Source organism: Schistocerca americana, chromosome 1 (genome assembly GCF_021461395.2).
Source record: "Schistocerca americana isolate TAMUIC-IGC-003095 chromosome 1, iqSchAmer2.1, whole genome shotgun sequence".
NCBI classification, from domain to species: Eukaryota; Metazoa; Arthropoda; class Insecta; order Orthoptera; family Acrididae; genus Schistocerca; species Schistocerca americana.
The window spans coordinates 653594626-653613765 of record NC_060119.1 but is presented as its reverse complement, the minus strand read 5'-3'; the positions used below and the strand labels follow the sequence as shown (position 1 = coordinate 653613765).

Here is a 19140-nt window from a genome sequence, read left to right as displayed (position 1 = left end):
GATGTAGCATGGACTCAGAAAGTTGTTGGAAGTCCTCTGCAGAAACATTGAGCCGTGCTGTCTCTATAGCCATCCATAATTACAAGTGTTGCCAGGTGTTGCCAGTGCAGGATTTTGGGCATCAACTGACCTCTCGATTATGTCCCACAAATGTTTGAAGGAATTCATGCTGGGTGATCTTGGTGACCAAGCCATTTGCTCAAGTTATCCAGACTGTGCTCCAAACCACTGGCAAACAATTGTGCCCCAGTAACTTGGCACATTGTCATCCATAAAAATTCCGTCATTCTTGAGGAACACAATGTCCGTGAATGGGTGCAAATGGCATCCACCCAGATATCCAGAGGACCCAGTTCATTCCATGTAACCAAAGCTGACACCATTATGGAGCCACCACCAGCATGCACAGTGCCTTGCTGACAACTTGGGTGACTGTAGCATGGAGGAAGTTTCACAGTGAGCAGGGACTGCATAGCACAAATGATGCTCCAAGTAATAAAATAGTCTCAGGTTTCAAGCCACAAGCTTTTGGAAGAGATCTCCTCCGCCATTGTCAAGTGGTTGACTGTTAAAGGAATGCCACTACCATGCTTATATAACGATACCACCACTAGTGGTGACACTGGTAGCCAGTTCCATATTATATATGGCAATGTTTTGGTGGCCCAACCACTGCACCTGCTTCAATTCCCTAGTCGTATGATCCCAGGCCATACTTAGCTTATCAATATTTTGATCTCTGTTGCTTCTTTTATTATGTACCCCAGAAGCCATTAGTCCATTTAACAATAGAATTATTCTTGAATGCAATTTGGTGCCCATTTTCCAGTGCATGCTCCACTACAGCTGCTTTTTTAGGATAGCATAGGCAGAAACACTTTTCATGTTCTGTGCAGCACTGTTCAATAGTGCAGACAGTCTGACTGACGTAAAACTGCCCATACTCTCAATGTATTTTGTATATTCCAGGTGTTCTGTAGTTTACATTGACTTTCACAGGCTTTATTAGTTGCTGAAGCTTTGCTGTGGGCCCAAAGACTTTATCAATTCTATGTTCCTTCAAAGAGCCAGCTAATCTTACCTGTTATTTAGCCATAAAATGGTAAAAATACAATCTTCTTCATTTCTTCTTTGGAGGCCTTCTGCTTTCACAGCTTAGATGAAACTGCTTGCAAAATTTGTCTGTTTTGTAACCGTTTTCCTTGAAAACTTTATTTAAGTGGCTCAGTTCTCTTGGAAGGTTTTCAGCATATATGACAGTTTCAGCTTGATGTACCAAGGTCCTCAGAATAGACAATTTCTGTGCTCGATGGTGGTAGCTGGTGGTGTGCAGATACCTATCTTTGTGGCTGGGCTTACAGTAAATGCTGTGAGCAAGACACCCTTTGAGTTTACGACCGACAAGGGCGTCCAGGGATGGCAAGCAACCACTCTCCTCTACTTCAATCATGAATTTTATGTGGTCATGGATGTTGTTAATGTGTTTCAGGAACTCTTCCAGCTTTTCATGTCCATGAGACTATATGGTAAATGTATCGTCAAGTAGTGATAGAAACAACCAAGGCTTTGCAGGATCCTTGTCCAAGGCATATCCTCAAAACAAGACATAAAGAGATTGACTACAACTGGAGCTAATGGGCTCCCCATCACAACCCATTTGTCTAGTTGAAATATTCTCCATCATGTAAAAAAATAGAATGACTTCAGAGTACGTTTAAATAAATCCATGATGGTATTGCAAGTGCTGGGAAAGCAAGTCTATAGAGTCTGTGATGGGCATACATGTGAATAGGGAAAGTAACCATAATATCCCCTTCACCAAGGTGTATACATTCAATTTGATCAATGTAGTCTGCTGCATTCTTTATATGGTGCACACAATGTCCATCATGTATTGAGAGGAGGCTGGCCAAATGCTTTGCAAGTTTATAGATTGGCAATCTGGTGGTTCTCAGTAAAGGCCTTAAAAGTGAATCCTTCTTAAGCAGCATTGGCACACTGTAGGTGTGTAGTCTGGGCACCTGAGGGAGGAGGTTTTTAATAACACACTCTTCCAGTGATGACCATTTGAGAAGCTCCAAAGTCTTCCTCACTATCTGGATGTTGGGACCCGAGACAGTTTTTAGTACATATCTTCCTCCAGCATCCATCAGATTTTTCTGTCTTAGTGAGGTCATTCCAGTAGGATGGCAGCATTGCCCTTGTCAGCTGGCAGAACAACGGTGAGAGGATCATTTCAGAGAGCACACAGGCCATTGTGTTCATCTCTGGTTACTTTTGGTTCTGGCCGTTTTGATAAAAAAAAAAGAGAGAGAAGAAGAAGAAAGAAATGCAGCTCATTTCTCTTCAAATTTCTTTTGCAGATTCACTAAGAAACTTATTAACTGCTTTTTCAACACCCCTTAATACGTAAGCAAAAGGGATACTGTGTGGTGAAGGAGCAAAGTTTGGTCCCTTTTTCTTAAGTGCTGAGATGGCATGCACACCAAAGTTTCTTGCAGTCACATTGATAACAGTACTTTCTGCAGTTTTTCATTCTCTCCATGTTTTTGTAGTGAAAGCCAAATGAATTTCCCTTTCTGCTTCTCTGTGGCTCTCTGCCTTCATGATGTTAGTTGTGGCACCATTCTGTGTCAGTCCAGTCCTGTCTGAAGCCAAAAGTGACCAAGTCAGTTAATGATGGCAAATCATGGGATCATCATCTCATCTCAGCTGTATAGTAGGAAGGCTAGTGAGCTTAATAAATTGGCCTTTTTAACATGCAGCTTCACCAAGCATTTGATGCTGTACCTCGTCTCCTCCACATAGAAGTTTGACGCATATGGATGTATTCTGTTGCAGTGACATCCATTGAAACCTGAGAATATTTAATACTCTAGGACCTTGGTACATTGAACCAAAACTGTCTCAGATGCCGAAAACTTAATGAGAGAACTGACCCACTTGCGTAAAGTTTTTGAGGAAAATGATTAAAACAACAGAAAAACTTTGCAAGAAGTTTCACCTAAGCCAAGAAGGCAGAAGGCCTCCAAAAAAGACATGAAGAAGAGTGTTTGTTTACAGTTTTGTGGCTCAATAGCAGGTTAGATTGGTTGCCTCCTGAAGACACATCAAATTGACACAGTATTTGGGCCCCCAGCAAAGACCTGGGAACTAATGAAGCCTTTGAAATATGCTGTAGGCCTCAGAACACCTGGAATACACAAAATACCGTGTTGGTGTGCACAGCTTTATGTTGGTCAGACTGTCTGCACTATTGAACAGTGCAGCATGCAACATGAAAGATATTTCTGCCTACACTATCCTGAAAAATTAGTTATAGCAAAGCATGCACTGGAAAATGGATACTGAATTGCATTCAATGATACTTCTATTATTAAACAGACCAACAGCTTCAGGGGTATTATAATAAATGAAGCAAAAGAGCTCAAAATATTGGACAACACCCTCAATAAAGATGATAGATTGCAACTGAGTATGGCCTGGGATCTTATGATTAGGGAATTGAAGCAGATGAAATGATTGTGCCATCTAAACATTGCTATATATAGCATGTGACTGGGCACCAGTGACATCACTGAAGGTGGCATGGTTATATAAGCATGGCATCAGCATTCCTTTGACAGTCTACCACTTGACAATGGCAGAAAGCTTGTGGGCAGGTAACCACATGATGTGGCTTGAAATCTCAGAATATTTTATTAATGGATATTGCCGCATGAGCATGCATGCATACACAATGCTCCAAGTGTTTGCCTTATCCAGAAATGGATCAAAACATTTGAGGAGATTAGTTCAACACTGGACAAATCAAAATCCAGGCAACCAAGGTAATCAAGTTGGGTGAAGCCGTGGAGAGTGTAAACCCATCAGTTCATGATGCTCCTAACCTTTCCATTTGTAAGTGTGCAAGTTTTTTAAATGTGCGCAGATCATCTATGCACCTGATTCTACAAAAATCCCTTAAACTAAATCAATATCTTTTTTTATTCTGACACACCAAATATAAACTTTCTTTTGAGTCATCCTGTATAATGCCTGCTGTATTAATCAGAGCTGATCATATTTTGTACCCAATGGCTATCCATAACACCACATTAGGTGCCGGATCCATACGATGATGACAAATGCATGCTGGCTATGTTCATCGTCCTAGTAGCCTCCAAACACAGATAAATCTAATATGATGCTGTACATGGAAGCAGGACTCCTCTGAAAAGGTTCATGGTGCCATTCCGGTGCCCAGTCTGGTTACTGAGAGCCTCTTTCTGCTATCCCATCAAGCGGAGCTGTAACAATGGTCACAACATTAATGGTCTACGGTGTTCAACCTGCCATTACAATTTCAGTGTGGATACTTCACTTGCTGCAAACAAGCCCATTACTGACCCAAGGAATGTGAATTGGCTGTACAATTCTGCACAGTTGAGCTAACAATGTTCATCCTCTTGGGCACAAGTCGTGTGGAGCCACTGAGCTTGCACGGCCTTGAGTAAGGCCCTCCTGAATCTATTAATTCCACATTCAGATGAAAATTGTGAGATCTCAAGAACCGAAAGCAGTGCTGTCAGCTAATGATAAATCATAGTTCTGATACCTTACAATCCTGCCACTGTCTAATTCTGACACATACCAGTAGAGATTTCTTACACTTATATGAGGCATAACAAAATATTCTCATCAACAACCAGCATTGAAATATCATTTCTGTATATGAAACATGATGTGTACTCTCTTCTTATATGCAGAATATAGATAGTGTTACTTGTCCCTACTTTGTGCAGTTGTATATACAATAAATTCATGCCTCCATGGTGTTGCAGTATCAGTGATCTGTGGTGTAGTTTATCAGTGAATTTGCCATGTATTTTGTTAATTGTAAGATAGTTCTCTACATTTTTAAGGGCTGCTTGTCAATGACTCTAGAGTTGAGACCAATAACCACAATACTTGTTTGCAAATTTGTGGTTTTGAAAAGGATAGATTGCTACGCACCATATGGAGGCAGCACTGAGTTACAGACAAGCTGTGTAGTGCTGGAAGGGAAGCAGGGAAGAGGATAGGTAGGTGAAGGACAGGGACTAGCTAAGGTTGAGGCCACGGGGGTTTGTGGGAACGTAGGATATATTGCACAGAGATTTCCCACTTGGGCAAATCAGAAGGCTGATGCTGGTAGAAAGAATTGAGATGTCACAGGCTGTGAAGCAGTCATTGAAGTGAAGCACGCTGTGTTGGGCAGAATGTTCAGCAACTGGGTGATCCAGCTTTCTCTTGGCCACAGTTTGTCTGGTAGTTGGTAGAGGAAGGATGTATGCATCGGATCTTGCATCTATGTCTATGGCAGATGCAGATGGGATAGATCTTGCATCTAGGTCTATTGCAGATGCAAGATTTGTCCCATATATCCTCCCACTGCCACCAACACCTGTCCGCTTACAGGCACCTCCTATCCCATAAAAGGTAGTACTGCCTGTGAAAGCAGTCGTACAATCTGCAAACTAAGCTGCAACCACTGTGCCACTTGCTTCATGGGTATGACAACCAACAAGATGTCTGACCATATGAATGGCCAACAACAAACTGTGACCAAGAGACAGTTGGCCATACAACTGCTGAACATGCTGCCCAACACATTGTGCTTCACTTCAGTGGCGGCTTCACAGCTTATACCATGTGGATTCTTCCTACCAATACCAGCTTTTTTTAATTGTACAGGTGAGAATTCTCTCTGCAATATATCCTGTGTTTCTGTAACCCCATCCCAGCCTCAACCTTTGCTAGTACCTGTCCTTCACCTACCTGTCCCCTTCCATGCTCCCATTTCAGCACTAATCAATCTTCTGTACCACTCGTGCATCCACAAGTCTCTTCCCTCTTCTCTACTTCTTTCCTTTTTCCCCTTCCATTCCCTCCCTCCTCGTCCTCCTCAAACCTTACAATTCCTCCTAGCAACTCTACCCTGCCCTTACCACATCCCTGTATGCTCCCACAAACAGCAAACCATCTTTCCCACCCTTACCATGCTATCTCTTCACCTTCCCCATCACCCGTAATTCCTTACCAGGTGCAGTGTTTTTTTGAAATACTGTTGTTATTAATTCTAGGATTTTCCTTTCTTTAAATTTTACTATTTAATATTTCTGTTTTTGATTGTGTGGTGTGGCAGGCATAGTATAGCAACCACTTCTTTTTCATTTTGTGCCTATCGCAACTCAGCATCTCTGCTATATGGTGAGTAGCAACTTTCCTTCTCTGGTAATATAACAATATTCAGCATATACCAATGTAGCTGTTACAGTGTATACATTAAAAATACATTCTTGATTCTCAGGACACGATACGAGAAAAAACAAGTGCTTCTACAAGCTCAGCCTGACACTGTGAAATACAAAGTGAGCCACTTTTGTACTGGACTAAAAGCAACAGAATAGCTACTCTACAGTTTAAGAGAAATTTATAACAAAAATCTCTCAAAAATATACTTAAAGCTGGTTTGATAGCCTAGCTGATTTTATCTGTGATAATGTGTAAGCCAAATTGCATTAATAAAGTGTATATAAAATGTGACATGTTCCTCAAAGTCTCTAAATAAAAAACATTTATAGCATTGATTTGTAAAAATGTGTAAGATGTAACATGGCATATAATATGTGATGAATGATACATGCTACCAGAAAATTCTTAACCATAATTTATTGGACACTTATTTGACTGTGATGTTATACTGATTCAATCCATATAATGTAAATCGCTACATTCCTACTGCTACTGCTGCTGCTGCTAGTATGAAGCTAGAACTGCATTCATTTATTTCAAACACTGATCACGATAGTTCAGAAAAGCTTTAAATGAGACACAAACAGTATAAGATTACCACACAACTGGTATCTGGAGATAGTTACTGCCAACCAGCACATACCATATGAACACTTCTGGCATAATCCATTTTTATCCCTTATAACTTCATGTGTCTCTTCATCTACTTTGATTAAAGCCACTGGGAACAACTTTTCTGGAAGGATCTGAGGCAGAAAACCTACTGCTCCTATTTTGTTGTCAAGATTTACTGAAAAAAAGATGAATAAGATCACAAATAACTGAATTAACTTTAGACAAGTAAATTCAAGTAACTTAAACATTAAAAAATCAGTAAATAGAAAAAAAACACAGTTCATGTTATATGAATGGTGTTAAAATTATTGGTAAGAATTTTTCACTGCTTTACAAAGGACATACATTAGAGGACTTAAAAATATTAGAAAAGTTTGAACTCTCTTTCTGCCTGTCTACTGTGTTGTGTTTTTTTTTTTTTTTTTTTTTTTTTTTAAAAAAAAAACATCAGGATTGTATTTGTAGTGAGTTTGCCAGTATTAATAAAGGATACCAAACAGGCAATGACACCTAAACACTGTACTTCTTTATAATTATTTGCATCAGTTCTGTTATTTTTGTGCACCCCAAGTTTGCTAATTTCTGTTTTTCAGTTATCGTAAATCTGTTGTATATCTGTTGTTGTTGCTGAGGTCTTCAGTCCAGAGACTGGTTGGATACAGCTCTCCATGCTACTCTATCTTGTGCAAGCTTCTTCATTTTGAGTAACTACTGCAACCTACATCTTTCTGAATCTGCTTAGTGTATTCATCTCTTCATCTCCCTCTATGATTTCTGTGCTCCACACTTCCCTCCAGTACTAAATTGGTGATCCCTTGATGCCTCAGAACATGTCCTACCAACAGATCCCTTCTTCTAGTCAAGTTGTGCCACAAATTCCTGTTCTTCCCAGTTCAATTCAGTGCCTCCTCATTAGTTATGTGATCTATCCATCTAATATTCAGCATTCTTCTGTAGCACCACATTTCGATAGCTTCTATTCTCTTCTTGTCTAAACTATTTATTGTCAATGTTTCACTTCCATACATGGCTACACTCTATAAAATACTTTCAGAAAGAACTTCATGACACTTAAATCTATATTTGACATTAACAAATTTCTCTTCTTCAGAAATGCTTCACTAGCCATAGCCAGTCTACATTTTATATCCTCTCCACTTCGACCATCATCAGTTGTTTTGCTCCCCAAATAGCAAAACTCATCTACTACTTTAAGTGTCTCATTTCCTACTCTAATTGCTTCAGCATCATCTGGTTTAATTCGACTTCATTCCATTATCCTTGTCTTCTTCTTGTTGATGTTCATATTATATCCTCCTTTAAAGACACTGTTCATTCAGTTCAACAGTTCTTCCAAGTCCTTTGCTATCTCTGACAAAATTACAATGTCATCCGCAAACCTCGAGGTTTTTATTTCTTCTCCCTGGATTTTAATTCCTACTCCAGAGTTTTCTTTTGTTTCCTTTACTGCTTGCACAATATATAGATTGAATAACATTGGGGATAGGCTACAACCCTGTCTCATTCCCTTCTCAACCACTACTTCCCTTTCATGCCCCCCTACTATTATAACTACCATCTGGTTTCTGTACAAATTGTAAATAGCCTTTTGCTCCCTATTTTTTTTTTATTTTTTTATTTTTTATTCCGATGTTGGCCGTCTAGGGACCGCGTTAAACAACTATTTTTCAATGTACATTTCTCCTATTGCGCTCCTCCTCTTTTCTCTTCTTCCAATATGTCTTCATCCTCTCTCTGTGCTGCTCCCTTCGGTCTTCTGTCCACACTATTCCTCCAGTTCTTCTCTTCTTCACTTCAAATCCTTCAAAATGTTGAATTTTGTCTCTCATTAAGTCTCTGTTGGTTATATCATCTTCTCCTATACCCATCTCCTCTAAGTCTGCTTTGACTTCTTTGAACCAGGTAATTTGGGTTCTGGGGTTCTTGTCAAAAAACATGAATATTTTCTTTGTCAGCCTTTCATCATTCATTCTTTTCAAATGGACGTAAAAGCTTACTCTTCTCTTCCTCATAGTATCTCCCACTTTCTCAATTTTGTCATACACTTCTCTATTACTTCTAAGCTTCCAAGTCCCATTCTCAAACCTCGGCCCAAGTACTCTTCTAATGATTTTTCGCTCCTTTTTTGCTATAGCTTCCATTTCCTTGTTAGTGTTCATTGCTAAACATTCAGATGCATACAGACACTCTGGCTTAATCACAGTGTTGTAGTGCCTTATTTTTGCGTTAATTGATACTGACTTCTTGTTGTACACATTCTTTGTTAGCTGGAATGCCATTTCCATTTTTCTTGTTCTTGTTTTATTTCCTTCTTTATCTGAAGCATTGGGCTGGATGATTTCCCCTAAATATTTGAAATTAGAAACCTTCTTTATCTGGCCATACTTTGTAATCATATTGTTTGGTGCCTCTTTTACATTGGTTAGGTACTCTGTCTTTTCAAAGGAGATTTTCAGTCCTGCTTTTTCTGCTGTTTCATTCAGAATATTGATCTGTTTGACTGCTTCTTCCAAACTTCCTGCCAGAATCGCTAAGTCATCAGCAAAAGCGAGGCAATCTACTTCTAATCCATCCTTTATTCTTCCTAATCTGATTTTTTGTATTCCTTCTTCAGTCGTTTTCTTCCTCCACTCTCTAATAACTTTTTCTAACACACAGTTGAATAGGGTAGGTGACAACCCATCTCCTTGTCTTAATCCTGTTCTGATTTTGAATGGTCTGGATACCTCACCACGGAACTTTACTTTTGCATAGGTATCCGTAAGTGTTTCTTGGATGATTGCGACTGTTTTCTTGTCTGCTCCAAACTCCCTAAGGATGTTAACCAAGGTTGTTCTGTCAACGGAGTCGTACGCCTTCTTGAAGTCAACAAACATGATAAAGATGTCTTTTCCTCTTAATCGTCTATATTTAATAATTAACTTCAAGTTTAAAATTTGCTCCACACAAGATCTTCCCTTCCTAAAGCCTGCTTGGTATTCACCAATTTCTTGATCAAGTTGTTTCTCCAATCTGTTTTGTAGGGCCTTAGATAGAATTTTATACGTCACCGGAAGTAAAGATATCCCTCTGTAGTTATTTGCATCGGTTTTATCCCCTTTCTTGAAGATGGGGTGGATTAATGCAGTTTTCCATTCTTCCGGTATACGTTCCGTTCTCCAAATCTCATTGATTATTCCCAGTAGTTTTTCTTGAGTTGTATTATCCACACTTTTCCACATTTCTGCAGTTATCATGTCTTCCCCTGGTGCTTTATTGTTCTTAAGGTTTTTAATGATTTCTCTGATTTCTATGAGGCATGGGGGTTCAGAATTATTGTTTACTGTGTTTGGGGTGTTGGCTGGTAATTTTTCAATAGGTTCCTGACAGTTGAGGAGTTGTTCAAAATATTTTGCTAATATTTCACAATTTTCTTCATTTATTCATTGCTAGTTTTCCACTGGTATCTTTAAGACACAGATTTGGTGCTACATATTTTTGTAGTTTCTGTCTGAATGTGCTGTAAAAGGATCTGTTATTGTTTCTCTTAAAATCTTTATCCATTTGTATAAGTTGATTCTTTTCAAATAGTCTTTTTACTGATCTAATGAGTTTTTTTGTAGAAGATCTTTGCTGTTTGAACTCCAGGTAGTCCTTATCACTTTTGGTTGAGTGCCATTTCTTCCATGCCTTCATCCTTTGTTCTATTGCTTCCTCACATATCTCATCCCACCATTCGTGTTTCTTTCTCTTAATCATTTTTGTGACTTCTTGAGCAGATCTTATCATTTCTTCTTTTATATCTTCCCATTTATCCGAACATATAACTATGTTTTGACAGAATTCTTCTCTTTTCTCTTTCAAGATGTTTGCATCTATCTTTTGAGTTTTCCTGTTTTGTATTTGTTTCTTTCTTTGTGCTATGACATTTAATTTGATTGTCGATAAGTAGTGGTCAGTTACAATGTTTGCCCCTTTCCGAACTCTCACATTCATTATTTCTTTTTGATTATAGTGTGTGATGGCTATGTGATCTATCTGGAACTCTCCAATACTTGTGTTTGGTGATTTCCATGTTTTCTGTTTCTTAGGAGGTTTTTTGAAATTTGTAGACATTAATTTTAAGTTATGACCCTTGCATAGTTCTATTAATCTTTCTCCATTTCTGTTTGTCCTTTTGTGAGCTGGGTAGTTTCCTACTGTTTTTTTGTATTTTTTTTCTTGGCCTATTTGTGCATTGAAGTCCCCAAACAGTATTTTCACATTTGATGTTGGGATTTTAGAAAGTTCGTGGTCTAGAGATTCCCAATAAGTATCTACTTTCTGAGGGTTTTTCTTATTGTCATTGTTGGTGGGTGCGTGGCAATTAATAAGTGTATAGGTTTTATTTAGGGCGCGGAATGTGAGAAAAGACAAGCGTTCATTAGGTGACTGGAAGTCGGTTATTGAGTTTACCCAGTTAGATTTCACGATGAAGCCTGTTCCAAGGTGGGGAAGGCCTCTTCCACATGGGTTCCAGCCTTTCTTTCCTTTAAATATCCTGTATCCTTCATAATCCATTAAATCTTCATCTGTAAATCTGGTTTCCTGCAGCGCACATATTTGGATTTTATATACCTTCAAGACTTTGGTGAGCTGCTTCAGTTTTCCCGGCTTCAAGAGCGAGTTAATATTTAGGGTTCCAAAGAAATGTATGTTGTTTTTCTTCAGTTTAGAGGATCTTGAATTTCTTGAACGACATGGTGCTTCAGGCTCTCCAGAATCCTTAGGCCTGATTGCGCTGCTGTTAGCGGCGGAGGATTGGTTACCTCCTGGAGTAGTTCTATCTAGAGAAATTGACATCATGCATAGTTGTTTGAAATTCAGGGGGGAGATGGCTTTTTGGGCCATTCCGAGGTTAAAACTGGGATTGTAAGTTCCAGAGTGTGTGTTCAGCCGCTCCTAACATGGAGAACAGACGCTGTTTGTAGCCGCTCCCCTAGGAGTTCAGACGCTACATTTCGTTAGTTTTTGGTCCGCCCTGGGTATTTGATTTCCCCAGTACCACCTATATCTAGGAGGCATTCCCCTATCCGCCACCTGGGGAGGCGCCCGATGGGGGTACTAACAACCCCTATATTTTACGCCTGCCACCTTCACATTTTTGAAAGAGAGTATTCCAGTCAACATTGTCAAAAGCTTTCTCTAAGTTTAAAAACGCTAGAAACATAGGTGTGCCTTTCCTTAATCTATCTTCTAAGATAAGTTGTAGGTCAGGATTGCCTCACGTGTTCCAACATTTTTACAGAACACAAATTGATCTCTCCTGAGGTCAGCTTCAACCAATATTTTGATTCATCTATAAAGAATTCATGTGAGTATTTTGTATTTCACCTCTCTCATACATCTTTCTCACCAGATAGTTGAGTCTTGTGAGGGCTGGCTCTCCCAAGGCTATCAGTAGTTCTAATGGAATACTGTCTACTTGCAGGGCCTCATTTCGACTTAGGTCTTTCGGGTACTGTCAGATTCTTCATGCAGTATCATATCTCCCATTTCATCTTCATCTACATCCTCTTCAATTTCCATAATATTGCCCTTTAAGTACATTTACCTTGTATAACCCCTTTATATACTCCATCCACCTTTCTGCTTTTCCTTCTTTGCTTAGAACTGTGTTTCCATCTGAGCTCTTGATATTCAAGTGGTTCTCTTTTCTCCAAAGGTCTCTTTAATTTTCCTGTAGGCAGTATCTATCTTACCCCTAGTGATATAGCCCCTACATCCTTACATTTGTCCTCTAGCCATCCCTGCTTAGCCATTTTGCACTTCCTTTCGATCTCATTTTTGAGATGTTTGTATTTCTTTTTGCCTTCTTCATTTACTGCGTTTTTATATTTTCTCCTTTCATCAATTAAATTCAATATCTCTTTTGTTACCCATAGATTTCTACTAGCCCTCACCTTTTTACCTACTTGACCCTCTGCTGCCTTAACTATTTCATTTTTCAAAGCTACCCATTCTTCTTCTACTGTATTTCTTGTCAATCGTTCCATAATGCTCTCTCTGAAACTTTCTGCAACCTCTGGTTCTTTCAGTTTATCCGGGTCCTGGCTCCTTAAATTACTACCTTTTTTGCAGTTTCTTCAGTTTTAATCTACAGTTCATAACCAATAAATTGTGGTCAGAGTCCACATCTGCCTCTGGAAATGTCTTACAATTTACAACCTGTTTCCCAACTCTCTGTCTTATCATTAAATAATTTATCTGAAACTTTCCAGGTCTCCAGGCCTCTTCTAGTATACAACCTTCTTTCATGATTCTTAAACCAAGTGTTAGCTATGATTAGGTTATGCTCTGTGCAAAATTCTACCAGGCAGCTTCTTCTTTCATTCCTTACCCCCAGTCCATATTTACCTACTACTGATCCTTCTCTTCTTTTTCCTACTATTGAATTCCAGTCCCCATGACTATTAAATTTTCGTCTCCCTAAACTATCTGGATAATTTCTTTTATTGCACCATATGTTTGTTCAATGTCTTCATCATCTGCAGAGCTAGCTGGCATGTGAACTTGTACTACTGTGGTAGGCATCGGCTTTGTGTCTGTCTTGGCTACAATAATGCACTCACTATGCTGTTTATAGTAGCTTATCTGTGTTCCTGTTTTTTATTCATTATTAAACCAACTCCTGCACTACCCCTATTTGATTTTGTATTTATAACCCTGCATTCACCTGACCAGAAGTCTTGTTCCTCCTGTCACTGAACTTCACTAATTCTGACTATATCTAACTTTAAACTATACATTTCCTTTTTAAAATTTTCTAATGTACCTGCCACCAGATTACGGGATCTGATACTCCTTTCTCTGATCCGTAGAATGCCAGTTTTCTTTCACCTGCTAATGACATCATTCTGAGTAGTCCCCTCCTGGAGATCTGAATGGGGGACTATTTTACCTCTGAAATATTTTACCCAAGAGGACGCATTGCCATACAGTCTAGCTGCATACCCTCAGGAAAAATTACGTCTTTAGTTTCCCCTTGATATCATCTGTTCACACTACCAGCACAGCAAGGCCATTTTGGTTGATGTTACCAGGCCAGAATAGTCAATCATCCAGCCTATTGCCCCTGCAACTATTGGAAAGGCTGCTGCCCCTCTTCAGGAACCACATGTTTGTCTGGCCTCTCAACAGATACCCCTCCGTTGTGGTTGCACCTACGGTACAGCTATCTGTATTGCTGAGGCTTGCAAGCCTCCCCACCAATGGCAAGGTCCATGGTTCATGGGGTATATCTATCAATGTCTGTCAACTCATTATGAACATTAGTAATTATTATAGTAACAGCTCTATCAAGGTTAACTGAACAAAAGTCTGACTTAATATTTTTACCAACAAAAAATGTAAAATAGTCTTTTCTAAGAAGGAATCAAACTGCGTCAACAAGTTGCACTAGGAGGTAGAGACCCAAAACCAACATATTCCAAAAGGCATCTCAGAACTAGTTCATAAATAATAAATTATTTTTATTCACTTTGGCCATATTTGACCAATTGAGTCATTCCACATTCAATTTTTCTATAAATAAGAGGTTCTTTTCTTCATCTTTATGATGTTGATTGATCCTTTCTCTAGTTTCAGTAGGGGAAATTCTCCAGAATCATTTAACCTGGTATTTTTTATTTATGCAAGCTCTGATGTTTCTTCTTTCATTTTTGAGAAGCTAACCAATTCTTCTTTCATTTTTAACTTCAAACAATGTTTTGTTTCACTACAGAGGTATGCTGATCCAGTGTATCAGAAAGGTAAACAGGAAAGCATAACACATGTAACAGAAAGGTATAGTGTTTTCATGGTCCTTACGTCACTTGAAATGATAAGTGTGCAGTATATGTAATGTGTGGAGTGACTAATGATGAATTGTAAAATAAGAGTGTAACATTAGTTTTTCAATGCAGAAAGCACAGACAGATGCAGACAAAAATTACTCAACCATTTTTTGTTTGCCCAACAGTTTAGCCATTATTAACAACAATATTTTCTTTTTGTTTATAGAAATAGTGTTCAGAAAAGACTTGTGGCTGCAACAGACAGCAGCATATGAGTGTTTGAAGAGACAAGTGTGGAGCTCATGCACAAAAATAAATAAATAAATAAAAAATAAAAAAATGCTCCATTTCCTGGCATCATTCATTAGGCAGCCCTTATAATGAAGCCTGGAAGGAGTGCTGTGTTTCCAGAGTTACTACCCTCTGTCACTCCATTCACAACTGAAACATTTCAAGCACTTTGTGTCCATTTTGCATTTAGAAAAAGCAGCTCCATGTATTATCTCTAATGTGATCAATTTATGCATGAATAAGTTGGTTTTGTGTTCTTCCAAATTGCCAGTTGTAAGTTACAGAAAAAATAAAAAATGGTACATAACTTCTTGAAAATTGTATATGGATAAATACTACAAACTATATAGATACAAATAAAATAGAAAGAAACATTCCACATGGGAAAAATATATTAAAAACAAAGATTCCATGACGTACCAAATGGGAAAGCGCTGGTAGATAGACACAATAAAAAAACACACAAACACACACACAAAATTTCAAGCTTTTGCAACCAACGGTTGCTTCGTCAGGAAAGAGGGAAGGACAGGGAAAGACGAAAGGATGTGGGTTTTAAGGGAGAGGGTAAGGAGTCATGCCAATCCCGGGAGCGGAAAGACTTACCTTAAGGGAGAAAAAAGACGGGTATACACTCGCACACGCACACATATAGATAGTTACCTACAGAGACACAATCTATTTTCAGTGTCATTACTTTATGGTTGAGAAGCCTGCCTTAAGCCACACTTCACACTAACTAATATTGGTGATGTATTGTGCAACATATGCATTGACATCTCTTATCATGATGAGAAGATATTTATGGGGAGGTGGGTCATGTTCAGTCAAACAGGTTTCTTACGGAAGAAACATAATTATTGAAATTATTAGATTCTTGCCTTCCACTTACAGTGAAATCCAAAGAGGAAAACATAACAGTGTGGTCCTGATTCGCATAGTGTTCTCATGCCTTTTGTGACTTTGCATGGCAGTGGCAAAGAGAAGGATCAAAATTAATTTTTCACAGTTTGCACAGTTCAGATCATTCAAATGCAGATAATGTGTGTACTGGAATAAAGAAGTAAATGCTCATACTGTGAGAACTCTAGAGCAATGCTTGTGCAAATCAATGCTCTTTCTTACATTATTACAATAGGAAGGGGTACTGTCCAAAAACTGTTCCTTTGCATATTTACAAACATAAATAGGTCACCATAACACTATGATACTTAGACTGAGCATACCTATTTTATACAGAAATCATGTGAGCTGTCATGAAAAATACAACAAATGCCATCAATAAATTATTTTGCTGACTCTATATAAGTGAATGGAGGAAGCTGCCAATTTACATGCATAGGCTACCATCACCGTAGTCTACTAAAGATGGATGATTGATAAAGAAAATTTGTAGATCTCCATGTCTCATCTAAAATCAAGAAGGAGGTGTACTTGCTCTGTAAAGTGAATATCTCAGTGCTTCTTATACTTATCCACAGTATCTACAGGAGCACCTCGACATATCTGTGAATATATTGTGCTGTCTACCTTTGGCCACTAGCATGACTGATGATATGAGCTGCAGTTATTTGGAATGCTGAAACTGTACCATCCCATTACTAAATAGATAATGATAAACTACTAGCTGAAAAGTGAATATCTGGAAGAATGAGGTATCATCATAAAGGCAAAGGTTACACCAAATGACATTCTGTTACTATTATATTACAAAGGCAAATGCTGAATGTGATTTTAGGTATTTCTCATAAATTCTTTTAAATGTAATAAAATTTTAAATGAAATAAAGGCAGTTAGTTTATGGTAATGAAACCATAGTGTAACAAATATTATGTGAGAAGTACTGGTTGACAGGTATTACATTATCTAATGTGGAGCTGTATGTAAATTCAAACAGTGGACAGGTTAGAGGAATACCCTGATTGCTACTATTTCTCTCTATTTGTTAAATGGAATTTTCGTCAAAAGTTTGAGCGTAGTGAAAACAAGACTACTTAGAAATTAAGTAACAGACTTTTGCCCAAATTTTCATAGCAAACAAAGAGTGAGATTGGAGAAATGGCATATCACATTGACCAGCTTGTGGTGAAGTTTTGCAAAAAAAGGTGTAATAGCCTGAAAGTAATCAAGATAATTAAGAAAAAATTATTGACTTGAGGGAAAATTTTTGTTTGAATTCAGCCAAACCAAGAGTAGGAAATGGACAAATGAGGCATCAAACTGACCAGTGTGAAACCTAGTTTTGTAAATTTAAAAAAATTAAAAAAAATGCTTCAAAGTAATCAGTGTAACTAAAAACCTTAACTAGTGATTTAAGAGAAAACTGTAATATTTCACAAACAGCTGCTGCTGGCTAAATAAATGACATGTCAAAAAGTTCATTTATTCCAGGCCAAGCTATTTTGCAGATAAAAAGTTACATTGATGTGATATTTAACTATCAGTAAAAGAAATTTTGATATAAAAACATTCTTTGGGAAAAAATGGACGGGTCAGTCGTGCCCTGAGGAAGGCCATTGCAATTCGGCCGAAACGTCGGTTTTAGTTTATTATTGTTGTTAGTTTTTAGCAATGACGTGGCATAATACCCAGAAGAATTTTAATCACTATGACACCGGCCGCGGAAGCCTACGTTCTTATAAAATGGATAAATGTTTTGTGAGTCTAAAAGTAATATAGAGTAGAGACACAACTGACTTGCTTTTGAATGATGCTCAAAATCATGTACAGAAAATGAGGTGCTGACTGAGAAATTAAAGTTAAATGTTTAATTTAGAAACAGAGAATTTTAGGTGTATGAGGGGGTACCCAAAAAACACCGAAATAACATTGTCGTGGGCAGAGCTTGTGTAGTACGCATTTCTGCCACTAGGCGTGTATAGCACAACTCATTGCCAGTTCAGTGCTACCTGTGTTGTTGATCTGGCTTGTTCTGTTCATCTGTAGTGATTGTTTTTGCTAGTTCTGTTCTGTTCTTGTTTTGTTTTTATTATGGCAAGTTTAAGTGAACAACCTGCAGCTGTGAAATTTTGTTTTCTACTCAGTAAAAATGCTGCTGAACCTGTTTTAATGTTGAAAACAACTTAAGGGGGAAAAACACGAGTGTACAAATGGTTTGCTTGACTTAAAAATGGCGACTGATGATAGATGTTGTTCAGGATATCTGACAACAGCCTGAATCAAAAAAATATTGAAAAAATTCTAGAGCTTGTGCTTACAGACTATCGACTGATTATTGATCAACTGTCAGAGATTAGCGTGTTATCTTGGAGTTCATTTCAGTGAGTTTTAGTTGAAGATTTTGGAATGAAAGGGGTTGCTGCCACATTTGTTCCTGGGGCTCTGATAGACAATCAAAAGGAACATCAAGTTGTAACATGTCGTCCTTTGAAACAACAACTTGAAACTGATCCAGATTTTCTGTCAAAGGTCATTACTGGACATGAATCACGGCACTACAGTTATGACCCAGAAACAAAGCAACAGTCAAGCCAATGGAAGATGTCATTGTCACCCCATCCAAAAAAATGTTGTCAAGTCATCAAATCAAATATCAAAACAAAGCTGATTTGCTTTTTTGGTGCCAAGGGCACAGTTCATTCAGAGTTTGTTCCCACAGGTCAGACCATCAGTCAAATCTTCTATCTGGAAATTTTAAGTAGAATGCACAACAGTGTTCATCACAAAAGACCCGATTTGTGGCAGACAGGAGACTAGTCCTTCCACCATGACAACACACCTGCACACAGCCATCTCTGTCATACAGTTTTGAGCTAAAAATGGCATGGTTTCACTGCCCCATGCACCTTACCCACCTGACCAGGCTCCATGTGACTTTTTCTTATTTCCACACATGAAAAGAGGCATGAAAGGACACCAATTTGATGACATTAAAGAAGTCGAGGAAAAAATGAGGGAGGAGCTGTCAGACACTTCCAAAAATGACTTCAAAAAATGTTTTGAACAGTGGAGGCACCGATGGGACAAATGTCTTAGTAGCACTGGCGAGTATTTTGAAGCAGATAAAGCTGTTTTGTAAAAAAATTGAAAATATATAGCTTTTAAAAAATAATTCCAGTTTTTTTTTGTACCTCCTCATACTGAAGGATATTTGTCTGGTGGATTATGTAGTTCATGAAGTCTC

General features: G+C 38.3%; 1 protein-coding gene across 1 annotated transcript in view; it reads right to left on the bottom strand.

Moving 5' to 3' along the window:
- The window catches only part of LOC124608137 (long-chain fatty acid transport protein 4-like), a 325190-nt gene that overhangs the window by 20031 nt on the left and 286019 nt on the right, over positions 1 to 19140 (bottom strand). Inside the window, exon 7 of the mRNA XM_047139962.1 lies at positions 6920 to 7066. Within this exon, the coding sequence (XP_046995918.1) occupies positions 6920 to 7066 (147 nt within the window). The remainder of the gene's footprint in view (positions 1 to 6919; positions 7067 to 19140) is intronic.